At 40.5% G+C, this 27,834-nt stretch overlaps 1 protein-coding gene across 4 annotated transcripts in view; it reads left to right on the top strand.

Moving 5' to 3' along the window:
• The window catches only part of GLRA2 (glycine receptor alpha 2), a 164,095-nt gene that overhangs the window by 65,127 nt on the left and 71,134 nt on the right, over window positions 1-27,834 (top strand). For all 4 annotated transcript variants that reach the window (XM_073355350.2, XM_073355359.2, XM_073355379.1 and 1 more), the window contains one exon: window positions 2,776-2,990. In XM_073355350.2, coding sequence (XP_073211451.1) covers window positions 2,776-2,990 — 215 coding nt within the window. The remainder of the gene's footprint in view (window positions 1-2,775; window positions 2,991-27,834) is intronic.

A 27,834-nucleotide genomic window follows, 5' to 3' on the forward strand; every position in this document is an offset into this window, starting at 1 on the left:
GGTGGCAATGATGTAAAAAACTGCCAGTTTCCCACAAATCTTTTCAGGGTACCTAGATTGTTTCTGAGGATCTCCACTTTGCATCTGGTACGCTTCCCTGTAGGAGTCCAAACAGTCCCGAGATGAAGAATCTTTCTTTGAATCACTTCCTATACCTTCTTCTCACAGAAAACAAGCTGACACTCTCTCTACCCATGTGGGCTTTTCTTCTGATGAGTGAATGAGGAATGCACTTTGAGTCTCTGACCCCCAGGTATCACGCACAATGGCCATTTGATTTGGAATTAACACTTTTTTTCTGATAAAGTCCTTCATTAGCATTCTACAAGGCTTCTTTGATGTATGATGAGTTATTTAGTTACAAGGGTATTTACAATGTAAATGCTTGCTATTACCTTATGACCGGACACAGATAAGTAAAAACAATACATTTAACATCCTATTCATTTTAGGAAGTTTTAACACCTAAAACACTTATACATTTAACAAAAAGAAAAGGAGTACTTGTGGCACCTTAGAGACTAATAAATTTATTTGAGCATTAGTCTCTAAGGTGCCACAAGTACTCCTTTTCTTTTTGCGAATACAGACTAACACAGCTGCTACTCTGAAACCTGTCATTATACATTTAACAATCGCTTTCCTCTCTGCTGATACACAAGTGAGTTGGCCTGAATACACCCTAACATGACTTGGTCTGCCAGCGTCACAGAAGTCTTTTTGTTGCTGCCATGAATTTTTCATCTATTATTTGTGGGCATACTTGATTAAGCTCACCATGTCACAGTACCATCTTTGGACTTTTGTGGTATTTTCTAGGGGCAGCAGTGTCATCCACCACGCCCTGTTAGTACTGACATCAAATTGTCAATGTCTGCTTATTTAACAGTTTTCCCTACCTATATGTCCATATCTAAAAAACGTTCCACTATCCACCACCTCTGGACACACTTGGTGGCAGAATCGCTGCCCCTGGGAAGTTTACCCAAAGACAAGTTTGGGTATTTGGAGTCTATGATATGCAGATAGTGTTCAGAGATTTTTATGAATGATTTTCTTGGTAGCTGCTGGGTTGAAATATAAATCCTTCCCATCTAAAAGAGGTATTTCATTGTGTCAGCAGGAGAGCCAGTCTGGTTGCATCCATTATATTTTTTCATTCAGTGAAATGACAGGACATGAGCAGTTCGGCCCCAATCCGTCAGTTAATGTTACATTGTTTTTTTATTAAACGAAACTACTGTTTAATTTTTTTAGTTGTTTGGTTTTAAAAAAAAAAACCCAGTGCAGCTTAAAAATTGCTTCTAATTTCTATGGCTCAGAATGTCAGGGGATGAAAACGCAGTGGTTCACTGTCCCCAGGAGCTGTGGAAAGGGTTGAAATTCTGCTCTGTGGAATATGGGAGAAGACAGGCTGGAGTGGGGAGGGATGAGTAATCTCTGATCAGCAGCTTCCTAGCAAGCCCATGGGGATTCCCTGCATAGGATAATACCTTGTGTCCATGGTGTAGCAGTTCCAGCCCAGGGGAAAGATTTGGGGGCAGTGGTCAGTAAAGAAAGCCTTGACCAGCATGGCAGAGCATGCTGAGAAGCAGTGTGCATTCTGAAAGGCCCCTTACATATGAATGGCTTTTGTCGCCAGAAAATACCCTCAGAACCGCAAGTTTGGAGAGTTGAAAAGTGTGGTTGCTCTGAAGGGGACAAATACTGCCTTCCCTCTGAGAAACATTCCATAGAGAACTCTGTAAAAGGAGGCACATGGAGTTTCCTTATTTTGGGGTTTCCAGCACTGGGGAGAATTGGACACACATATTGTTCTTATAATTATTGATAATACTGAGAAACGGTTGCTGTTCACAACGATAAAAAGTAAGCAGAAGTACCTGTGGATGTCAAGTGATTCCTGTTACCAGTTGATTGAAGTGGCTGAAGTTTGAAGTTATCGACCTATTCAAATTATTTAGTTGGGACCTAGCACAGAAAACTATACAATTTTTCTCTGCTAAATGTTCACATAATATTATAGTTTTAATTTTAATTTGTGAAAGAACAGCAATATTATTCAACTGCAATCTTCCCTGCCACTTTCCTGCCCTCCATCTCATTGCCTGGCATTCAGCCCTTTTAGATCCATAGGACTTCGGGAAACAGAATTCTTGAGTAACTAGGGTACACTAATGCCCTCTGTATTGTACTTGACCATTCAACCAGTTCCTGGTGAGATAATGCTCTCCAGCACCATCTGTTCAGCCAAAGAACCAGTCCCCTACCCACATCTGAGTGTCTACTTTTAACAGCTTCTTCTTCTGCCCCAATAAGTGTACCAATAAAATTTTGTTTATTAAGGATGAAGCAAGTCCAGCATACTTAGATGCAGGCAAATGACTGGTCTACTGGTTAGATGGAGAGAGAGAACCTCTGGATGAGGTGAGGCCCACCCAACCAAAGGAGAATGGGACTCATTTGTTTAAAAAGTTTTTTTGGGGGGAACTAGACCTCTTGTAAAGTGATTACACAAAGTAATAACATTCAGTCACAAAAATAAATGGCCGCTGTTTCAAGTGAACATCATGATGTCAACTCTACCAAACTACAATGTTACCAAAAAGTTAAACCAGAACAATGTTTGTATACTGGGGCATCTGCTTTTAGAGCTAAGACATTATGATAGCATGCTGTGAAATCTATATATGCCTGAGGTCAGGAAGCTAATTTATGCTCATAAAATAAGACAAAATGTGCAAAAACATTTATAAAAGCAATTTCATGTTCTAGGAAAGTTTACATGCATTGAAGTCAAGTTTCATTTGGAGCGTCAGATGGGATACTATTTAATCCAGATGTACATTCCTAGCCTGCTGATCGTCATTTTGTCCTGGGTTTCTTTCTGGATCAACATGGATGCTGCTCCAGCCAGAGTCGCTTTGGGCATCACTACTGTCTTGACAATGACTACTCAGAGTTCAGGATCCAGAGCTTCTCTACCAAAAGTAAGGAGTCTCTGCTTAGTATGCATTCCTTATTGATTGGTATTTTGCCAAGAAGTGTGTGTACATTTTTTTAGAGATTCTGTAAACCCAGTTTAATATGCTTACGGCATGAGAAAATTGCACTAGTTTAACTAAAGGTGTGATGATGTAGTTAAACTAGTGCAAAAGTCTGTGTAAACACTTTTCATTTGGTTTGAACAGGTTTTTATTGGTTTAAGTTTAAATCAGTTAGGAATCTGTTTAAGCTAAACCGAAATAAGCCACTCTTAAATCAAAATGAATGTTCGTATAGGGGTTCGCACCATTTAACTAAAGCAGTTTAAAACCTAATTTAAGCTAGACTGGCGCAATTTTGTTGCGTAGACAAGGCCTAAGTCTTGTGTTGAAATTGAAAAGATTTGCATATCAGTGGACATTAATGGTGCGATATAGTGCTGTGATGTCCACTACATACACATCCTTGCACTTTTACTAAAAAAAGCAGAGTTCTACAAATCTGAGGAACTGTAATGATCAGTGTAGACAGCACCTCCACCAATAGATGGTGCTGTATCTTAATGTTAAGTTGTTGTTATGTATGTTATGTTGTTGTTGTATTTGATTGGGAAGAGTTAGTAGGAAGTTTTAGTCCTGCCTGTTTGTGGTAGAGTTGTATGGAGTGTAGTAGCCGTGTTGGTCCCAGGATATTAGAAAGACAAGGTGGGTGAGGTAATATCTTTTATTGGACCACTTCTGCTGATGACAGGTTTCAGAGTAGCAGCTGTGTTAGTCTGTATTCGCAAAAAGAAAAGGAGTATTTGTGGCACCTTAAATTTGTTAGTCTCTAAGGTGCCACAAGTACTCCTTTTCTTTCTGCTGATGAGAGAGACAAGCTTTTTTTTCTTCTTACACAAAGCTCTTCTTCGGGTCTGGTAAAGGTACTCAGAGTGTCTGTCATAAATATAAAGGGAAGGGTAAATCCCTTTGAAATCCTTCCTGGCCAGGGGAAAGCTCCTCTCACCTGTAAAGGGTTAAGAAGCTAAAGGTAACCTCGCTGGCACCTGACCAAAATGACCAATGAGGAGACAAGATACTTTCAAAAGCTGGGAGGAGGGAGAGAAACAAAGGGTCTGTGTGTCTGTCTATATGCTGGTCTTTACCGGGGATAGACCAGGAATGGAGTCTTAGAACTTTTAGTAAGTAATCTAGCTAGGTATGTGTTAGATTATGATTTCTTTAAATGGCTGAGAAAAGAATTGTGCTGAATAGAATAACTATTTCTGTCTGTGTATCTTTTTTGTAACTTAAGGTTTTGCCTAGAGGGGTTCTCTATGTTTTTGAATCTAATTACCCTGTAAGATATCTACCATCCTGATTTTACAGGGGGGATTTCTTTATTTCTATTTACTTCTATTTTTATTAAAAGTCTTCTTGTAAGAAAACTGAATGCTTTTTCATTGTTCTCAGATCCAAGGGTTTGGGTCTGTGGTCACCTATGCAAATTGGTGAGGCTTTTTATCCAACATTTCCCAGGAAAGGGGGGGTGCAAGTGTTGGGAGGATTGTTCATTGTTCTTAAGATCCAAGGGTCTGGGTCTGTAGTCACCTAGGCAAATTGGTGAGGCTTTTTACCAAACCTTGTCCAGGAAGTGGGGTGCAAGGTTTTGGGAAGTATTTTGGGGGGAAAGACGCATCCAAACAACTCTTCCCCAGTAACCAGTATTAGTTTGGTGGTGGTAGCGGCCAATCCAAGGACAACGGGTGGAATATTTTGTACCTTGGGGAAGTTTTGACCTAAGCTGGTAAAGATAAGCTTAGGAGGTTTTTCATGCAGGTCCCCACATCTGTACCCTAGAGTTCAGAGTGGGGGAGGAACCTTGACAGTGTCACAGCTAAATACAAGTTGGAACAGATCGTTTAGCATAAGTAATTAACACATATTTCAATGGACCATTCTAGGTGATATGGCCAGTTAACACCTCTGCAGTCATAGGGAAGAAGAAGGGGAGAAGAAAGGAGGGGGAGTTAGTGGTTCTAGATCAGTGGTGGGCAAACTGCAGCCCGAGGGCCACATGTGGCCCATCAAGGTAATCTGATTCATAGATTCATAGATATTTAGGTCAGAAGGGACCATTATGATCATCTAGTCTGACCTCCTGCACAACGCAGGCCACAGAATTTGGGCCCGCGAGACATTTTGCTAATGTAGATGATCCGCAGGCACGGCCCCCTGCAACTCCCAGTGGCCATGGTTCCCAGTCTTTCCTTTTGAAAGTGTTGTGCAAGATGAGTATTGAGAAGTCAGATGTGGAGTGGCTGCTGTATGAAAAGTGTTCACCCACAGGTAATATGGCATTTTTGTCTTTTATCATTTCTCTGCATCAGTTCATTGGAGAGCATAGTGATTTTCTGGTTTCATCCACATAGTTGTAATTGGGGCATTTAGTGCACTGGATGCATGTCGTGATAGGCAAGTGTAGGACCCATGGATCTTGAATGTGGGGGTATTGATCTTCATAGCAGTGGAGATATTTCTACAGATTTTTCATCTGTTGCTATGGCAGTGTCTGGTGCCATTTTGAGTTTGTGTGTTCTAGTCTATGGAGAGCTTGGTTCTGATAGTGATCTTGGAGAGTTTGGGGGGTTGATTGAAGGCCAGAAGAGGGGGTTCAGAAAAGATTTTTTTCAGGATGTGGTCCCAATCAAGTATGGGTTGTAATTGTTTAATGATACCTCATATGAGTTCCAATGTGGGGTGGTAGGTGACAGCTAGGAGAGTGCAGTTGGAGTGGGTTTTACTTCTGAATTGAAGCAGGTTCTCTTGGGGTATTTGGGATGGCTGCTCCATGATGTGATCCACTCCTCTGGTGGAGTGTCCTTGTTTGGTGAAGGTGGTTTTAAGTATGTTAAGGTGTGTAGACTGGGCTTTCTCCTGTGGGTATATTCTGAGGTATCTGAGTGCCTGGCTGTAGATAACAGATGTCTTGGTGTGTTTGGGGTGGTTACTGGAACTATGATGGTAGTTGTGGTGATCCCTGATTTCTTGTATATAGTTGCCTGTAGGGTTCCGTTATTGAAGCTGATTGTGGTGTCTAGGAAGGTGTTGCTACTGTGGAAGTGTTCTAGAGAGAGTTTGATGGATGGACAGTGGTTATTGAATTTGTGTTGGAAATCTATGAAGGAGTTTAAGTCGTCTGTCCAGATGAAAATATCATCTATGTAACTCAGGTATCTCATTGGTTTTTTGGTGCATTTGTCCAGAAATTCTCCCTTGAGGTGGCCTATGAAGAGGTTGGCATACTGGGGAGCCATCTTAGTACTCCTGGCTGTTCCCATAGTTTGGACAACATGTTTTTTGTTGAATATAAAGTTGTTATGGATGAGGATGAGTTTGGCAATGTGTTTGGATGGATATCTGAGTGTTGTCCATTGTCTTATAGATATTTTAGGCTGGCAGCAATGCCATCCTTGTTGGTGTATAGGGAAGGTACATCCCTGGTGACAAGGATGACATTCTGAGGGAGTTTGATAATGTTACAGAGTTTCTGGAGGAAGTCAGTTGTGTCTGGAGGAAGCTGGTCCTTTATGCGGTGAGTGATTTGAGGATGGTTTCTATGAGTCCTGATAGTCTTTCAGTAAAAGTGTTGTGGCTACATATGATGGGTCTGCCTGTGTTTCCTTGTTTGTGCGTCTTGGGAAGAAAGTAAAAGGTTCCTATGACTGCAAGGATGTTAACTGGCCACTTCGTCTTGAATGGTCCCTTGAAATATATGCTAATTACTTATGCTAAAGAAACTGTTCTGCCTTGTATTTAGCTGTAACACTCTGAGCATATTTTCCAGACCTGAAGAACTGTATAAGCTCAAAAGTGTGTATCTCTCACCAACAGAAGTTGGTCCAATAAAAATTATTACCTCACCCATCTTGTGCTATAGTTATTTGCAATGTTCCAGTAAATCCTTTGATTCAGTGAGCATGTGTTACAACTGGAGGCATCTGCTTAAAGATGGAAAAGCATTTTTGCTTGAGGGAGAAAAAATGTATTGTCATGCAAGTGAGACTGGAATGACTTTAAACAACTCAAGATCTGATGGTCCTCCAAAGTCTTCACAAGTCCTCAACAGTTATTCCCATGTGCCCAGAGGTACAGACAAGTCTTATCACAATTCCCTGGGAAAGAATCACAGAATGAGCCAGCTTACTGAAGCACAAATAATCATGGGAAATGCCCCAAAAGTCCTACTACCATACACTGGGGAGAATGAGACAGGTGAGAATACAGTAATTTGGGTAGATTTTTGCACTGTGTCTGCTCACTCCTGGTGTAAGCTTACCCAAGTGCCAATCATCTGAGCTAACTCAGGAATGAAGACATACTCATTGTGTGTTTGCACAGAATAAGATCCATTCCTGAAAGTATGTTGTATTCTGCTCTACTGTACCCTCAGTATCATATCTTGTCTTATTTAAAAACACTGTATTCTGCTTAAGTGGAGCATATGTGGGGAAACTTTGAAAATTGCACAGATTTTGTTGCTGTTCAGTTGGTAACGTAAAGAGGCACTTAAAAATCTGGTGACTACAACAGTTGGTTCAACTTCACTTGTTCCCTTAAAATATGTATAATTTTTCAAGACTACTGTGAAGAAGAAAATCTTTCATGTATGAATTTAGACTTCCAAGTGGTTGATTTCCAAACATATGCACAGTTTATTTTATTTGCAGTACCAAGTAAAGAGTTTGAAAGCATGTTACCAAAGAACTAACTTGATTCTGAACCAGTGTGTGCCGGTGGGCTTCTGAATATCGAGTTAGGGGCAGAATTAGACAAAATGTTTCCTGAGAATGCGATCTCATCAAGCAACCCCTGTTCTTGTTGGAATATTTCCTCTTTTGTTTGTATCCTCCTTTGTGGGGATGGAGAAATACTGGACTTGATTCTGTGCTCTTGCTGGTTTTACACATTTGCTGGATAGGGGAGAGGAGGAGATACCAAAGAGTTGGTTGTGGCTCCTTGATTCTGCGGGTAGTTCTAGTACATAGATTAGACTGCAAGTGGTCCCAAAGGGGCGCCTGCCAGCCAAGGATTGTCAGAAGGTAGCATTGCTCTGGCTGTGTTCCATCCTACCCCAACATTTTTCCAATATCCTTACACTGGAGGATTGGTCAAAGGGAAATGGATCTTGCTAGAGAATCTGGCCCATGTATTTCATTGGAGTTACTCTTGATTGATACCAATGTACGTGATATCAGACTCAGGCCCGCTGTTTGCAGTTAAGCAGAGCTATCCCTTATAGCTATGACTGGCCCATGTGAGGAATTTGGAAAGTATGTAACGTAGTTCACCTATGTGAGGAGTTTGAAGTTGCCATTGGAAGAGTGCTCTTATATGAACTGAGAGAAAGCCAGCATGTCTGTCTGCTGGTCTTGAATTTGTTAAGTTGATGAGTAATCAACCATTCAGTATCCTGTATCTTGAAGTTCTTGAGGTTCGTCCAAAAATAGTTTGCCTTTGACTTCAAAATGTCACCCTCGGGATCTAATCCTGCATTCCCAAATTCACGAGTAGTCCTAACTCATGTTAGTACTCCTGTTAATGTCAGTGGCATACTATGCTGAAGGCAATGGGACTATTTTTGTGAATAAGAATTATTCACATGCGGTGAAATTCTGCACTCAGTTACTCTGGTGTTATACTAGAACAAGAGTAAAGTCAAATTAGTGACCCTGGATTTACATGCCTGTAAATGAGAATAGTATTTGGCCAGTGAGTAGAAGTCTACAGGACTAGGCACCTAAATGAGCATAAATTGTGATACTTCACTAGCTGGAGTTGTGCTAATATTTTGACTTGTCTTTGGTTACATGTACTAGTAACATTTGAGCATGTTTAAAACAAGGCATGCACATTAATTGAAATGAGTTAACATAGTACATGAAGCGGACAAATCAGGATTAATAGATTATAAAGACAGAAGATGTCGCAGATTAATGTGGATATAAACAGTTTGAAATATCTTTTTGTTTCTGGAGTTTGAACATATTGAGATGTTGTGTCTTGTTTCCTTGGGGATCTTGACATTAATCCCAACAGGTGTGCCACTCTCCGATGTGTAATTAAAGGGATTGCTTTCTACCTAAGAAATACAAATTCTAAAAAGTGCCACAAAGCTGAAAGTACAGTACATATATAGCTGGGTACTTATATGGTCTCCATCTCTGTAGCACCTGACTGCTTACAAACCATTCAACGTTAGTAAAAAAATCAGCCAATTTTTGATGTTTGTTTGTTAAAGGGAGACAATTATTTTAAAGGTTCTTGTGCAATTAAGATAATAAATTATGTTTCTTAATAAAAATTAGGCATCGGTCTACCAATGATGACCTAGGTGCCTTTAGAGAAAATAAAACTATGAATCAAATTAGTATCAAATCTGAAATCCCAAATGACTCTTTAAAAATTATTTTCCAAATCCTGTCTTCATATCTGCCAAGATATAAAAAGCTAATCTGCCAACATTATATCATTTTAAAAATTGCTTCAAGCATGAATATCTAGCCGAATAATAGAAGCCAGGAGAATTATTATTGGGAAAAAATAGACACCACTTTGCATGAAAGCTAGCCCAGCTTTGAATACATCTTGCTGGTCAATAATTGTTTCCTTCATTGTTTCCCCCACATCCTTTTTATTAATGTGTACTTATCTTATTTACATCTTACTTTTATTTACGTGCATTTAAAGAGCTTAATTTTGCTTTTAATTTATGGACTGCATCATATGGAATATTTCTTCCTCTTCTTTATTTTATGAGAACATTACCAAAGATGCACACAAAAAACCAAACAAAACTCCCCAATTGTCTTTTGAGACAATAATTCCTTTCTTGAATGAAGTCCAAGAGAGAATAGAATGAGGAGGTTCAGAGCTAGCTTGCTTTTGTATCAGTCTCCGAACAAGTATGGTAAATAATGAGAAAGTGCCGTTTAGAAGCAATCACCCATTATAAACTGCACATTTTATTGCACCAGTATATGAGATTATGTAACAGAGCTGCTTGAATCACTCTTCCCTACATTAATAACAAACACTCATTTTCCCCCATAGTGCTGCATAATGGTAGATCACAGACAAGCCAGGCATTATGCACTCAAGCTACAGAAAAATAAAACATGAACTTCTAACTATAAAAAGAAAACAGAGAATACTGTAATCTGAAGCGAATGAAATGGATGTAATTCCCAGTCTGGGATTGTGGATGCTGTGCAATAGGTAAAGATTGCCAAAAAACTTTTTTCAAATAATAGTTCGTATTACCTCTGTGGTAAACTATCATGTTAATTCTGTGGATGCTCTGATCTGTACAGTATATTGAAGTAGTTATATATACATGGCCATGTCAGTTACACTGATCAGAACTTGGCCCAAAATAATATACAAAACGTTGAACATTTTTGAATACTTCTACTTGCTATAGACAAAATAGCAGACAAATTGGACACATTTTTACAGAAGCAGCACCAAATCACAAGTTATTACAGCTCCTAATTTGGCTACTCTTCTGGGGAGTGAAAGCTGCAGACTCTGCTTCTGAATGCATGAGCTTTCTTCTTCCTTGCAGTTCCAGCATGAAGTGTATCTTGGCGGTAAGTAGCCACTTCGACCTTCTCCCTTCCCAGAGGTGGACTAATAGACTCTGCTGCGCCTAATTTCGATATAGGAAATGGTTTGGGGGAAGCCCTGATCATGCTCACAGCATGCCCTGATATTTTAAAGGAGTACTTGTGGCACCTTAGAGACTAACAAATTTATTTGAGCATAAGCTTTTGTGAGCTACAGCCCACTTCATCGGATGCATGCAGTGGAAAATGCAGTGGGGAGATTTATATACATAGAGAACATGAAACAGTGGTTGTTATCATACACACTGTAATGAGAGTGATCAGGTAAGGTGAGCTATTACCAGCAGGAGAGAGAAAAAAACCTTTTGTAGTGATAATCAAGGTGGGCCATTTCCAGCAGTTGACAAGAACATGTGAGGAACGGTAGGGGAAAATACGAAAGCTTATGCTCAAATAAATTTGTTAGTCTCTAAGGTGCCACAAGTCCTCCTTTTCTTTTTGCGGATACAGACTAACACGGCTGCTACTCTGAAACCTGATATTTTAGTTAGGATTGGGTCCTTGTGATGGGATGTATAACCCTCATACTGAGCAACAAGGGGTTTAGGAACTACTCTGAGCTCAGCCAGCCCGCCCTGCCACACCTGTAGCAAATGCACCAACTGGAAGAGGAGTTAAAAGGCAGGAGAGCAGCTCATTTGGGGGCAGACCAGGGAGGAGAGCAGACCTGCTACCAGCAGCTCCGGGGGAGACGAACTGAGGGAAGGTAGAATCTCTCCCAAAACAACTGCCCAAAGACCCCTCCCTGAGGGAAGGGAGGGCCTGCTGCAGAGACAGCCAGAAAGGGAAACATTCCTTTCTGCTATGAACTCTGGACTAGATAGATCTCCTTTATTTTTGTCCCCAGCAGGGGAAAACCTTGGACTGGGCTGCCCATGAGGCTGCGCCATACCACAGGAGGAGGCAGTTGCCATGCTGCTGCCAGGAGGTGCCTTGTGGTGAGCAAACAACCCTCATGCTGCCTTACCTGAGAGAGCAACCTTGGGACAATTGCACAGAGGTGGTAGGAAGTGGCCCAGGGAGGGCAGCCTTGTCTCCCCGGCTGTCAGAGCACTGATAGCCTTCAAAGCATAGGTGCTGACTCTGTGGGTGGTCTGTGGTTGGACTACCCATAAGGGGAAAATAATGGGTGCTCAACACCCACCAGCCACAGCTGTTTGGCAGCTGGGGGAGGTGCTTAGGGGAGGGTGGAAAGCAGGGAGTCATGCACAGCTGGGGCCTCAGGGAAGGGGTTGGAGCAGGGTGGGAAGAGGCAGAGCCAGGATGGATCCTCAGGGAAGGGGGTGGACTGGAGGTGGAGCCTTGGGGTGGTGCACCCCTGGGAAAAAAGAAAACTCAGCATCTATGTCTCAAAGGGCCCTGGGTTGGAGCCTGGTGTAGTGAGAGGGCCCAGGTTCCTGTACTCCCCCATCCGCACATGACTGGCCCTAACTACTGTGCGGAGCTCCCCTACCAGCCAGCGCTGAGCAAGGGCTGTCACTATCCTCTCCTTGTTGCCAGAGAAGAATCCTAAGGGGTCATGTGACAAGAAGCACAACTCCCCATCAACAGCTCGGATGGGGAGTGAAGACATTCCCCAGTGATTTGAAGAGTTCTCTCCCCATCAATAGATATTGGAACAGGGGAGAAGATGAGTGAGTTTCTGAGCAAACAAGGAACCCAGAAAATTCCTGATTGGGCAACACCCCCTATCCTCAATTACCATAGGGAGGAGGCCCTTTCCTACCCTTGACCACACACCAGTCAGTGGCTGACAAAGTCTCTGCTAATTTATCAAGCCCCTTCCAGGGGATTAAGGCAATGCACCACCAGCAGAGGCCTTCCCAGATGTTCACTTCACCAATCAGAGTCGATGGGTCCTCTGCCCATCACCGGGGATATGAACACACAAGGGGGAAAGACTGTCCCTCCCTCCTCATCCAGAGCCATAGCAACGTGTACACCCTGCATGGCCCCAGCAGGGTTTATGTGTTGGGAGAAAACTGTCTGAGTGTAGAACGCTGTCGGACTCCTGAGGAGATGTCAGAGCTGAATCATAAGAGCATAGGTCTCTATCCCAAAGAGCATTGTATGGACTAAGGGCCTGATTCAAAGCTCACTGAAGTAAGGATAATCTTTCTATTCACTTCAGTACTCTTTGGGTCACTAATTGGGGCACTTTGGAGCACTAAATTCTGAGAGCTGCAGAAACATGAAAAACTTAAGTCAGTTCTGAGCATCTGTAAAACTAAAGTCAATGAAGTTATAGGTGTCCAGTACCTCTGTGGATGTGGCCATATGTGAGAGCGATGCCAACAAGAAAAATAAAACATGGATAAGGAAGAGGTGAGGAAAGAGAACAGCAAACAAAGTGGAGGGACACTACTCTTGGGGAACATATTCTTCAGTGTCCAACTGTTTTCTGTGGGGATAGCTTACTTTTTTGTGTCACTAATTTCTGTTGTTTAAAATCTCTTCAGTAAACAGAAGAAGTTTTTCCTTGATGTAGTTATATCATAAAAACATTAATAAAAATAATTGAGAATCAAAGTTATTTTTGAGGTCATAGTACTTTTAATTTAACCTCAGTATTTTTGTTATATGAAGATAAAAACTAATAAATAATAAGATTGTGCAACTATCATCAGATTTGTTAACTGGGCACTTGGCTTATCCAGATTTTTTAATATTTGAACTGCTCTTTAAATGGTTAGGTCAACCTTATATTTATTGGTGAGCTATAACCTCCTGAAGGGGACAACATGTAATGGACAGCATGAGGAGCCTTAAAGCCTACAGTTGCCACCTGGCTTTCTTATTCTAAAATGATGCTGATTTTGATGAAACAACCCCACAGCAGACTAGCTTACCAGACTTTAAAGAGTCTAGAAATAATTTGGGGGTCACAAAACATCAGCAAATTGTACTCGGGCATCCATTGTATCCTGATATTGACACAGTTTCTTGGCTTTAATAAATAAGTAAATAAAAATGATTGGGGTGCTGGAACAATTTGTTTAGTGGGGTGCTTAGAGCCTATGAACCAAACTATAAACGCTGTATATAACGGAAACCAGTTCAAGCCAGGGGTTGCAACAGCACCCCCAGCACCCCTCGTTCCAGCACCTATGCAAATGATCCAGCAGGACAAAACCCACCTAAAATCGTAGCCCATGGCCAGATAACCACCAGCTTCTGCTTTTTTGTGTGCACATACACATGAATAGGTTTTAGTACTTATTTTATTTTGTTCTTTTGTAGTACTGTTGTGCCTTTTTCCCTTGCTCTCTCTATTATGATTTTTATGAGTCAAATCATGTATTCCCTCCTTTATTCATATCAGTAGTCTTGTTCCTTCTGTGGGACATGTGCCCTAGCAGGGATCTCTCTTCGTATCTTGCTCTGCCAAGCATAAAACAAAATCTTACTGCATTTGTATTTAAACAATGTTCTACAATGTCCATTGTTATACCCCATGTTAGTATTTGATTTTGGTTATGGAGATTTGTTCAGTAAAAATCTACAGAACTGTGAAGTCACCTTGTTCACTGAGGAGCTTCAAAATAAAAAGGGGCTCAAAACAACTGGATAGACATTTTGCACAATGCAATAAATTGAAACAACTACTTCACTATAAATAGATTGTCACTGAATCCAAGGCTCTGTGCACAACAAATGCAGTCATGCAAATGGCCATGCAATTCACCTTTGTAAGCTTGCTCGTAAATCCCTACTTGTGACTCATATCTACAAGAATATTGCCTTCTTTCGCCCTTCAGGTTTTCCACCTGCCATCTCACCTTTCTGACTTCTTGCTCCTTTTGTGGGTGTGTTATTTTTGTTCTGTGGTTTCCCAGTGAAGGAGGAGTTCAATGGATTTCATGTTCTCCTGAGCTGCTGCCCTTAAAAGAACAAATTGGGAAGCAGTGTGAAAGAGAGCCTTCCAAAATGAGGAGAGCAGCAAGTCTGAGTAATTTCCAGCCTGCTCAGACTTTCTTGCAGAGGCGTGGGTCTATGTGAGTGTAAAGCATAAATGTCTGGCTCAGATTAAAGGAGATATGCCCCACCTTCTAAGTTTCTCCCCTCCCATAGGCTTTAATAGCTCTGCAAGGGACCTTGGGATTACTGGAGGAGTGAGCAGAAGTGGCCAACAGAAGAAGCCACGATACTTGTGGGGACAGTAAAAGCAAGATAGAGGATTTGGGTGTCACATAGAGCTCCTCAACTCAGTTGGAGCAAAATCTCACTCCCACAAACTGCATTTGGGTTCTGATACAGTACTGACACTTCTGCCCTGCCTTCAGAGCTGGGGCCTTGGCCAGCAGCCACCAGTCTCCAGCCACCCAGCTCTGAAGGCAGTGCAGAAGTCAGGGTGGCAAACCCGCGACCCCCTATAATAATCTTGCGACACCCCCCTTTAAGCCCCTTTTTAGGTTGGGACCCCCAGTTTGAGAAACGCTGGTCTCCCCTGTGAAATCTGTATAGTATAGGGTAAAAGTACACAAAAGACCAGATTTCATGGTCCATGATGCGTTTTTCACTGCTGTAAATTTGGTAGGGCCCTAGTTATATCCATGTTCCAGATGTGGCTGATCCTTCAGTCCTTGCCCATGTGAAATTTTCATTTGAAGAGAGATTATTGCACTGGACCCCTATAAATGGGTTCCACTGCATGGAGAAGAAAATCCAAGTGCTCAATGAGTACGTCGGCCAAACTTTTAATTGTTAATGTATTACATTTACACAGTACTGTAAAACTGACTCGGCTTTATAGTAAATATTCTGGTATTTACTGTACTACGAAAACAGTAGTCGCTGTAGTGCATGACTGCTAAAAATACACAGAAAGATGTGTCTGAATACCTCTGGGGTGGAGGCTGAGTACTTCTGGTACATTTTCTGAAGGTTTGATAGTGCTGACATTTAGCAAGGCCCATTTCAAGCCTCAGACAAGACACAAGTTGTTGTGTTTCATAACACTGGTGGGATACTAGTGTTCTTTGCTTTATTCTGCACACCCTCCAGTACCTTACAGCTTTTAGCAACTCTCAGAGGGGTGTGCAGTACCACTATTGCACACACACCAGTGCCATGAACCTTCTTTGAGATTAGCAGTGTACAATACTGCAGCTCACTCATTTACATTAATTACCAGTCCTTCTGGAACATTACTTATGAAAATTTTTCTGTTAATATTTTATTTGAAATAATGCTACTAGAAACCCTTCTGGGTTCTTTGCAAAGCATTTCCCTTTGCAGACCCGAAGGTAACAAGCTACTGCATTCCAATCAGCGCATTACTGTAAAACAAAGTGTATTGGGCAGTTGGCCCATCTAAGTTTTATTCATCAAATATTTCTTGGAACATGTGACAGGGTGCTGACCTCTGTCATTCCAGCTCCAATTAAGGGAGGTGAATTGGAGCTGACACAAGGAACCTGATCCTGATTGGCAGAGGTGGAACAGCTGCCAGCCTGATTAGCCTGAGGCTATAGACAGGCTCAGAGTGAGGAAACAAAAGGGAGGAGAAGAAGCCAGGGAGTGGAAAGAGAGGGATAGCTTTCCCCCTCCTGGCTGCAAGAAAGAGAAGCCCCTAGGGCTGGAACCCCCAGAGATATGTGGTGAGAGTGGTGGGTTTGCACTGTGTAAATAAACTGCACAGGTGACTGCTGAGCCAGAAGGTCTCTGAGTGATTTTTGGAGCAGAGCAGATGCAGGACCAAGGGGGGCCCTGCTATGTCTTGTTACAGGACATAATTAAGCTGTCTGAAATAACTGATCTGAGCAACAGCATTTTCATTTGGAATTACTATTTTGAAACTCAAGCATTAAGCTCAACAACAGATGCTCAAGAGAGCCAAACAAATGTAGAAAGCATAGAAAACATTATTTCCTCTTTGGGTGTTTCACCCTAGGGACTGTTCTGTTGTCAATCCTGCAGAAATCCATAGAAGAACTTCCAGTGGCTTAGGGTTGCCAACCCTCCAGGATTGGCTGGGACTCTCCAGGAATTAAAGCTTAATCTTTACTTAAAGATTATGTCATGTGATTAAATCTCCAGGAATATGTGCTACCAAAATTGGCAACCTTACGAGTGGCTTCATCTGCAACATTATTGGTCCCCAGCTTATCTAGTGATGCTATTAGTTATTTCAAACTGGACTGAACAAAGCCTTAGAAAATACAGTGTACAGAACAATCCTGCACTGGCAGGAGGATGAACTAGATGACCTAATATCCTTTTCTTCTATAATTTCTGGGATATGACCTCACTAACACTTCGTTGCTGGTAGTGCCGAAAAATGCTTTCCTTTTCAGTGTTAGGGATGTCAGCTGTTGCAGCAGCAGAGTATTCTAAACATGGTCTTGGTACGAAAACAATTTAGTTTGCCTGCTAAGGCATGAAAACATGGTATGTGTTTCAGTCATGACTGCAGTTTATGAATCATTGTCAAGATGCCTAGATAGTAAAGCTAAAACCACAACAAAGTTCTTTCTTTTCCTCCTTAGTTATCCTTTCTAGAAGTTGGAAGTTTGCTATTGATTCCACTTATGGTATTTTGTTGAAGGGAGAGGGAAGACTAGGCAAAATGAGCCTTGTGCATCACTGCTTGACCCCTTGTGCAGTCATTTACATCTGTTGACAGTGGGCATAAAACATTGTCATTCTGATTTGCTCTACACAAGAAGCAAGGCTGTAGCGAATCAGGCCCTGTGGTTGTCCAAATTATATTATAGGAAAAGTTTTAAGATAATTATGTTCGGAAAATATTAAATTTGAACTGAATGAAGGAGTTGGTTTGCATGATCACGAAACAAAAAGTAAACAAATAGTTTTTTTTTAAAGTGGGAAAAGTTTTTTAAAAAATCCCTTCTCAGTACATGTATATGTATAAATTAGTGGCGCATGCATATATACTTATAAATCATTAACTTATGGTAATGGGGAGGACAAATCAACATATGGAATACATGCATGAGAGGACTTTTTTGTCAAACAAGTCTCTAGTTTTCATTTGCCTGAGATTGCAAAGAATGGGGGGGAGGGGAGAAAGAGGGGGAAGGGTGAGGGTGTGTGTGCATATGTAAAGATGCCCATACTCTTAGAGCCAGGCAATGGGGTCAGTTGCTGTTTGTTATTCAAATAATCAAATCACTTTCTTTTGTTTAATGGAGCTGGGATTGTCTGAAAAGTCCTGTTTTATGAGATTTTTTTTTGTTGCATTGTGCTAAATCTGCTCAAAATGAAAATAAAATCCTGCCATTGGGAGAGACTCAAGTTCAAGAGAAAATTCAGGCAGTACTGTCATTGTTACTCCTTGCCATTTTGTCCCTAAGGTTGGGGTGACATTTAGTGGTTATGCCATTAAGAAATCAATGACCAATAGCTTGTTTATGCACACATCTAGTAGGATCCTTGAGTGTGCAGACAAGAAATAGCATTGCCTGTCTACATCCAGAAATGGCTGAAGTAGTGATCCAGGCAGCAGTCTTACTTCTTTTCGTGTCTTGCTTTCTCTTTGTCCTTTCTAATGAGTGGCAAGGGTAATGCATTATTGTTGTTTCTTAGTCATTTGTGGTGTATTTGCCATTTTTCAGGTGGGGTTTGTAGGAAGATAAGAATTCTTATGTTTTCTAGGTTGGCAGCTGCAAGAGACAGATGTTTTGTAACCTTGTCCAAACTGTGTGTCCTGTACCTGTTAAAAGCCTTGACAAGACAGTAACAGCAAATGTTTTTTATTGGTAAATTGGTTAATGTAAAACTTTCTTAGTGAGTGTGGCTATGAGAATTGATTAGCTGCACATCTTCCATATATTAATGAAGTTGCAATAAAAGCTTTTCACAGTTTACAAGATAGGCTCAGCCCATTTATCTAAGACTTTGGGCTTCTTGGATATGTGTAATGCACTGTACAGCGAGTTCATTTGGTCAGGTCCATTCATGATTTGCATGGTCAGACTGGCTTCCTCCAGATGTACTTGCCTTTTATTTAAAGAATGACAGCCTTAATAGCAGCTGTTGAACCCAACAGAGTTCAAAAATGTCTTCACTGATTTCTTCTCCTGCCAGCTGTTAAGCAGTATTTTTAAACAAATGCCAGCCACTGCTAACCATCATCATCATGATGTGCTTGTAATTCATACTCTTTTCAAAGATGAAAGCTCTGTAGTAATAGCAAATCATCTTGAATAAAGAATGAACGTGAACTCTGAGCCATAGTATTAGAATTTGCTCTGAAGTCCTCTTTGCATACAATACACATTCTACCAGATTTGTATTTCTCTTGCAACAGAGGTGGGTATTAGAGCTGGTTGGGAATTTTTTGATGGAATGTTTTTTCATCATAAAATGCTGATTTGTCAGAACCAAAGGAAAAGTTCTGTTTTGATTAATTTTCAGTTTTGAAATAGAAGAGCTGTCCCATTTTGACATTTTCAAAATGAAAATGTTTCATTCTTCAGTTTGAAACAACTTTTTCTTTATAATGTTAATGTAAAGTAAAAAAAGTAAACAAAATTTAAAAAGTTGAAATTGAAATGAAATGTTTCGAAATGATTGAAATGAAACATTGATTGACCAGATCTGAACATTTTTTTGGATATTAGATTTGTGAAAAATTTTGAGATTTTGGTTTTCTTGTCATGATTCAGAACAGGAAATATTTTTGAAATCTTAAATTCTCAAGGGATGGGAAAACCATATCCTCTCCCTCTCTGAGTATTGAAATGCTCGTGGGTCATTTTTGTGCTTGGAATGATATTAGGAGTCTAGAGGCACACCTTAATAACAAATCTTAATTCAACCATACGAGCAAGCTAGAGAGCTGGAATGTTCTGAGTTTGAGAACGAGTTCAAACTGGTTTAAGGAAACCAGTTCAAAGCACTCCATCCACACAAACTCTAGCAAGGATATTAATTTACAGAATTACATCATCAGAATAAAATATCATTGGCTGTTTCTATCTTCTGGGCAGAACAGTATTGCTTAGCAACTTCTAAGATTCATAGAATTTAAGTCCAGTAGGGGCTATTAGATACTCTAGTCTGGTCTCCTGTGTAACACAGGCCACTGAATTTCATCCAGTTGTTGTTGTTTTAACCTGGCTCTTATATAGTGTTTTTCATCTTTAAATCTCTCAGTGATTCTTGTAATGAGCCCTATAATCCATGTCTGATTAAAGCATATCTTCCAGAAAGGCATCCAGTCTTGATCTGAAGACCTCAAGAGATGGAGAAACCACTGAAGTGAGCTGTAGCTCACGAAAGCTCATGCTCAAATAAATTGGTTAGTCTCTAAGGTGCCACAAGTACTCCTTTTCTTTTTGCTTTGCAATGATTACTCATCCTCTCCTCATTGTTAAAAGAAATTGTACCTAATCTGAATTTGTCTGGCTTTAACTTTCAGCCCATGGTTCTTGTTATGCCTTTCTCCACTAACTTAAATAGCACTTTAGTACCCAGTATTTTCTCCTCATGAGGCTGCTTATAATCCATAATCAAGTCACCTCTTAATCTTCTTTTTGATAAGCTTCATTCTTCAGTCTCTTACTGCAAAGCATTTTCCCCAGTCCTTGAATCATATTGTGGCTCTTCTCTGCACCCTTTCCAATTTTTCTATCATCCTTTAAAAAAGGTAGCTACCAGAATTGGATGCAGTATTTCAGTATCCGTCTTACCAGTGCTGTACACAGAGATAAAACCACCTCCCTACTCATACTTACTACTCCCCTGTTTAGACACCCAAGGGCTGCAATTAGCCCTTTTTGCCACAGCATTTCACTGGGAGCTCATGCTCGGTTTTGTCCACTATGACTCCTAAATCCTTTACAGAGTCAATCCTTTGCAGGATACAACCCACCCATTCTATAGATACAGCCTGCACTATTTGTTCCTAGATGTCTGACCTTGTATTTAGCTGTATGAAAAAGCATTTTGTTGAATGGGCCCAGTTTACCAAGCAATCCATATTGCTCTGTATGACTCTCCCATCCTCATATTCTTTATTTTTGCCATCCACACATTTTATCAGCAGTGATTTTATATTTACTTCCCAATCATTGATCTAAATATTGAACAGTGTTGGGCCTAGAACTGATCCAAGTGGAGCCCCACTAGATGATTCCCCATTAATCAGAATGTCAGGCAGGACTGAGTCAAATGCCAAAGAAAAGTCTAAGTATGTTGCATCTACACAGTTACCTTTATCAACCAAATCTATTTAATCAAAGCCTTAAATCAGATTTGTTTGGCAAGGCCTATTTTCCAGAAAACCATGTTGATGAGCATTAATGACATTCCCATCCTTACTTTTTTATTGATTGAATCCTAGATCATTTATTCCCCTTGGATTAATGTCAGGCTAACTGGCCAATAGTTACCGGGTCATCCCCCTTCCCCGTTTGAATATTGACACACCGTTAGCATTCTTCCAGTCTTCTCTACTCTCCCCAATACTTCAAAATTAAATAAAAATTAATATCAGTGGGCCAGAGATGTCCTCAGCAATCTTTTAAGAATTTTAGGACTTTTGGATGCAAGTTATCTGGGCTTGCTCACTTTAAAATGTTTCTCCCTAGGCCTGAAGAGCTCTGTGTAAGCTCAAAAGCTTGTGTTTGTCACAAACAAAAGTTGGTCCAATAAAAGATATTACCGCACCCACCTTGTCTCTCTCTAGAAGATGCTGTTTAACATCCTACTTAATTACTAATAGGCTCTGATATATTCATATTGCATTTCTGCTTCCTTCCAAATACAGAACAGAAATATTTATTGAACACTTTTGCCGTTTCTGCATCCACATAAACAATTTTACTATCTCCATCTAGTAATGGATATACAATTATATTTTCTTTTGTTTTTGATATACTTAAAAATATTTATTGTTCTTAGCCTTCCAATTATGGATTTTTCCCTGATCTCTTTAGCTTTCCTTATCAATTTCCTACAGTTCATAATTTCTAATTTATATTTATTGCTGTCTACTCCCCTTTTTCCCATTTGTTAGATGTTGTGATTTTTTTAAAATTTCTAATTGCTGCATTTATTTTCCCTCTTAGCCAGGATGGGCTTTTAACCAATGTTGTTGTCTTTTGCTCTTGTAGAATTGTGACTTCCACAATCTTTTATATCTTTTGTAGTTAAAACATTCCTAACATCACTAAAAAATTCAACAAATTCAAGCCAAGGTCTGTTTGCTGTATAGCCAATTTTGCTTAAATGGCTAACTTTAGCATTCTGAATGGGAGGAAACTAATAAAGCTCAATATCTTCCGAATTTTTATTAGGAACAGGGTGTTTTATTTTGTTTTAATTGTAGTGTTCTGTGTATTTGTATCACAATACAGCAATGATTGCTGGTATGTATTTGCTGCTGCAATGGGCTCTAACAGTTTACTTTCTTTCAGGCTAAGCTTGTCCATGGCACTGTACTGACTCATAATGAAACACAAACTATTTCATTAACTTATTGTATAACTTCCACACAGGCATCAAATAGTTAAATATCAAAATCCTGATGATAGAGACAGATGTACTAGAACACTAATAGGAACAAAAAACTGGACTTTGAAAGCTTCTATAACTTCTATTATATAGCTTCTATTTTCTTATCAGTCACGGAATATGTAGATGTACTGCTGATGAAACTGAAATCAAAGAGCAGAACAATTAAGTAAAGTCAAGTAATAACTTGCAAAAGATATAAAAGCAGTTATATTGCACAGTGATTCAAATTCATTTAGCTAATGAAATACAGATCAACTCCAATACTGTATTAAGTACCATGCAGGTACACCTCTGCACCTACCAAATCCCAAGTGAGCTAAATGAGCTCCAAATGGGGAAATGCCAATGCAGTAGCAAATGCCTATACTGTACGTCTGCCTTGAACATTACATTTACTTTAAGAAACAAGTGGATTAGATCTCGTATGTCTGCTAAAATGATGCTGACCAAAATAGCTGAAATGATCTAATGGGACAGTGGGAATGTTTAGCAAAGAGGATATCAGAAAGATATGCTTTATTGTTTGCCTATATTTGTGTGTGCTATTCACTGAGGTGAATTTTAAAAAAAATTAGAAGTCAAGTATATGTAACATTAAATATGAATGACAGGGCTTAGGAAAAAATAACTACACGTTTCTGGTTTTCATTAATTATGAGACAACAAAGTGCCAGTGGCAATTTTAGCCTTAGAAGAAAGAAAATGATAGAGAGCTATTCAGCATCAAAGGTATATAGACGACCATTTCGGCAACTTGAAATGAACAAAGACTATTACAGTCTTCTTTAAAATATTGCCAAAATAAAAATGCACATTGGCTTTGGCATTTAAAACTAGAACGTTTACAGTGTAGATTTTATTTTGTTCACACATGCTAAAGAATAAACAGCAAAAAGAAGAAAACTGGCCAAGCATAAATGAGAGAGAGAGGGAGAAAAATAGTGAAATAGTATTAATGAAGCTCATTTAAAATAAATCAATAATTATACATGCAAAGAAATTGCTCAAAGCAAATCTAAATTAATATTTAGGACGTGGGTATGAGATTATTTTTGCTTATGTGCTTCATAATAGGAGCTTAAAGGGAGAGTGTAATGAACCCAGACTTTTGCCCCCAGAGGCTATTTTACTGTGTTTTCATTTCTAAAACCTAAAACAGAAAGGCAAAACTGAGTCGTAGCACCTATAGTAATGACTTTTTACACTGTTTCACAAAAGCTTCTGTATATTACAACCAATTTTAAATCACAGGGAAAATACAATCGTTTTTAGACCAAATGTACAATATGAGGAAAAAGTAGAAATTCCTGTCATAATGCATAAACACTGAAAATAATAAGGTGCAATTTTGTGTGTAGTCAGAGTCTGATCTACTGATTTTACTGATAAAAATGTTTTCACAAAATTTGTTTATACTCCTGTTAGCCCTGCAGAGTCAACACAGCTAAGAATGAGAGAGCTGTGGATGATATTCCATCTCAAGTATGATCTAAACAACTGTTTTAGTTCAAGTCTGTTACACCTCTGCAAACCCACCGAGGGCAAGTGGGTTACACAAATGACACTGCAGGTCTGATATAGAGACAATGGAGTTGCACAGAGTGCATAATTCAGCATGAAGAACCTCTATTACAAGTGAAGAAATGTGTGACCAACAGGACTCAGTTTTACTCTTGCAGCTGGAAATGAGAGAAAAGAAAGAGTCACGTTTACTTGTAAACTGAGCACATTTGCATTAAAAATTACTGAAACAACAAACAGGTAGCTATTTTTTTTTTAATCAAGTCACTTCCCAGAGTGGACTGGCCCTTTAAAAAAGGCTTTTGTATCGTCGTCTAGTCAGTGATCGCAGAAAAGGGCTGTGATATTTCTCAGATATAAAAATTGTCTTGTAAGTTGGTCATTACACATTTCTGGAATTCATAATCACTTGACTGTACTTGCCCCAAAAACTTTGATTTATAAGCTGCTCATATTCCATCTTGATTATTGTTTGTGACCTATGTTGGTACTTTTGCATAGCAGAGAGTAGTGTGCCAGAGTGTATGGCTTCATGTCTACATACATCTGCCTATATTTTGGGGGCATTTGTACAATCATAGATTATAAAACCAGAAGGGATCAATGTGATCATCCGTCTAGTCTGACCTCCTGTGTAACTAGGTCAGACTTAATTTTCTGAATTAATTCCTGTTTGAACAAGAGCATCTCTTTTAGACAAACAACATAGTATGTTTCACCGTGGAATCAGAGTACCTAAGCCTCTCAATTATTCACACGCTGTTTGGAGGACTTTGTAGAAGCCACTGTGCATCTGCATGTTTGAGTGAGGGCGAAGTCAGATGCAGGCATATGCCAGTCACTGTACCAGGGGTGGCCAACTCCTCCTTTCATAACACCCATACTCATTTTTTACTTTCTATTTTTACACAACTTCAGTGGGAGTTCTGGATGCAGGATAAGGGTAGAATGTGGTTCTCAAGATTTAATGTAAGCTTATGGATGCTCTCCTACGCTTTAGTTGGCCCGGCCGCCTATAGAACAAATTGTAGATGCTCTCTGAAAATATAATGCTGAGCTTGTCTGGATAAATTGGATAAAATCTTGCAGTTTTATGAGCACTGTAGCTTTTTTATCTGCACAGAACACATGCGGAACATACAATAGAGATCTGCTCTGTGGAAAGGGGGACAGATTCTCAGCTGCTATAAACTGGCATGTCTCTGCTCAGTTCAATTTACACTAGCTGAAGAACTGGCTGGAGGAAGCTGGTTTTGGATGGAAAATAGTTTTTTTGACTAAACAATTTTTTTTTTTTTTGAGAAAAAGGTCTGCTTGATGTGGAAACTTTGGTTTTATTTTTCATTGACACACCAAAGACCTGAAAACTGAAATATGCAGGTCAATACCTGTATATTTCTATTTGAATATGCTGCCACCGTGCCTGACAGGAGTTGGAGCTCCATTGTTTTGTGTCCCCATTCTCCACGACGGGCTGGACTCTTAAGGTGCACCACCTCCCTTCTCAAGAGGGGAAACTGAGGTGCACTGTGGAAGATCTGACCAGGAAGCCCAGTCTATGCAGAAGAATGGGAGCATGAGGCACTGAAATGACAACCCACAAGGCATCCCAGCAGCACTTCCTAATAGATTTTTGTTATTGTTTTGGTTGACATTTTTTCCGGTTTTGAATTTGCCAAACTTGAAATTTTCCATAGGAAAAGATATTTCCAACTTGTTCTAGTTATGTGACATCAATGCAGTTCTTGGCTATTACTGAGGCATTTTAACACCATTAATATAATTTCATTTCAACTTTCCCTACCTTGTGCTCCCTTGGTCCCCTTTGAGACCTGATCCTGAATCAACAGGGACTTTAACTGTTTGAGAAATACAGTACTAGATCCATAGTCAGCGTCCAGTACATCCCAATCTTGTGCAGCCCTCGTTTATTTTTCTCATACTTAACTAGATATATTTCACTGCAGCAGCATCTGTTCTAAAGCTAGCAACTGTCTTGCATCTTGTATCTTGCATCTTGGTGTAGCGGTTTAGTTTTTCTAAATTTCACTATTTACATGAGTATGTATGAAAGTCAGGGGTGGGCAAACATTTTGGCCTGAGGGCCACATCTGGGTATAGAAATTGTATGGTGGACCATGAATGCTCATGAAATTGGGGTTGGGGTGTGGGAGGGGGTGAGGGCTCTGGCTGGGGGTGTAGGCTCCAGGGTGGGGCCAGAAATGAGGAGGTCAGGGTGTGGGAGGGAGCTCCGAGCTGGGGCAGGAGGAAGAGGTATGGGGCGGGGGGTGAGGGCTCTGGGTGGAGGTGCAGGATCTGGGGTGGGGCTGGCAATGAGGGGTTTGGAGTATAGGAGGGTGTTCTGGGCTGGGACCGAGGGGTTCAGAGGACAGGAGGGGGATCAGGGCTGGGGCACGGGATTGGGGCATGGGGCAGGGGGTAGCTCAGGGGTGCAGGGTGTGGATGGCGCTTACCTCAAGCAGCTCCAGGAAGCAGCGGCATGTCCCCCCTCTGGCTCCTAGGCAGAGGTGCAGCCAGGCAGCTCTGCTGCACACTGACCCATCCGCAAACACTGCCCCTGCTGCTCCCATTGGCCAATGGGAGCTGCGGGGGCGGTTCTTGGGGCGGGGGTAGCATGTGGAGCAGAGCCTCCTAGCTGCCCCTATGCGTAGGAGCCAGAGGGGGCACATGCCACTGCTTCTGGGAGCCGCACAGGCCCCTGACCCTGCTCCCCAGCTGGAGTGCTGGAGCGGGACAAGCCCCAGACCCTACTCCCCAGCAGGAGCTCAAGGGCTGGATTAAAATGGCTGGTGGGCCAAATGCAGTCCATGGGCCGTAGTTTGCCCACCCCTGATGTAAGTGATCTTAGTAGATTTCAAAAAGATGGGTTTTTTTCTTTAGTTTTGTAAATATTCTCCAAAAAAATGTAATTATTTTAATTCCAGTCATTGAATTAAGTAAGTGTTAAATTATATTTGACAAGTAAGCATGCAGTTTGCCAGGGAGCTGTTGCAAACAGCTTTCTCCTGCTCTGGGAATATTGCCGGGGCAAGTTGTATTTTGGTACATTTTAATACCTTTGCTTACAACTGAATTACAGTACAGTCTTCCAAGAGGGCCTAGAATACTCAGCAATTGCCATTAATACCTAAGAATAAAAGGTACGTGTAATGGCAGTTAACAGCAATAAAAGAAGGACTTTCAGCTTTAAATTGGAATTTACCTCCTTTTTGTCTCTAAACAGAGGTTTCTGAAGATGACTGGGCTGGCCTAAAATTTGTACATTAGATAAGGTAGTTTCAAAAGTAAGCAAAAGTAAAAACAATTCACTCCACTGCTTGCTAATATGCCCATTTCTAGAAGCAAAGTTGAAATGAGCATATTTATAAAAAAAAAAAGTTTTTTAAAACATTCTGTCACACACACACACACACACACACACACTTATTTCATTTTTCTAGCTGGAAGTGGAGTTGCTAGGATACCATAAGAAAGGTTGTTCTCTCAGGCGTTCCAGCTGTGACCAGAAACAGAAGTGCCTGATATCTTTGGAGAGTACCTGTTCTCATGAAATTTCCAGACCACTTTTGCGGACCCAAGAGATCCGGATAGTTTAAATGAGTGTCAGAGTGGAGCTATTGGAGGCTTCTCCTTTAGCATCATTCGTGTGAGATATGGCAACATGAGTAAAGACCGAAGCATGCACTTCCTCAGAACTGCTTCTGTAAGCCTGCCTTTCCCTTCTGTCTGTGATAAGTGTTGTTCGGCTCCTGTGATGTTTACTGCTGTTATGGAGGTGAGGTGAGAAGAGGTTGATGGCTACATGAACACCCTGAGGCTCCAATCATGATCAGGGCACGATTCTGTTGGTGTTGTCCAAACACACAGTAAGAGACAGTCCCTGTCCCACAGAGCCTTCTAAAATCTAAAACAATAAAAATAAATATAAAGTTAATGGAAAATCTGCTCATTATGGATATTTAGGAACAATCTTATATTTGGAAGTTTAAAATTAAAACTCTAAACCAAATTTAAATAAAATGGGAAAACAGAATGTTTCCTCTGGTTGAATAGGACCTCATCTTTTTATGAGATAAAGTATATATTGTGAACGAGATGACTGAGGAAAACCAAAGGAATGGGCAAAAGTAGTTGTAATGTACTAGACAACTGGAGCT

This window comes from Lepidochelys kempii, chromosome 1 (assembly GCF_965140285.1).
Source record: "Lepidochelys kempii isolate rLepKem1 chromosome 1, rLepKem1.hap1, whole genome shotgun sequence".
NCBI lineage: Eukaryota > Metazoa > Chordata > Testudines > Cheloniidae > Lepidochelys > Lepidochelys kempii.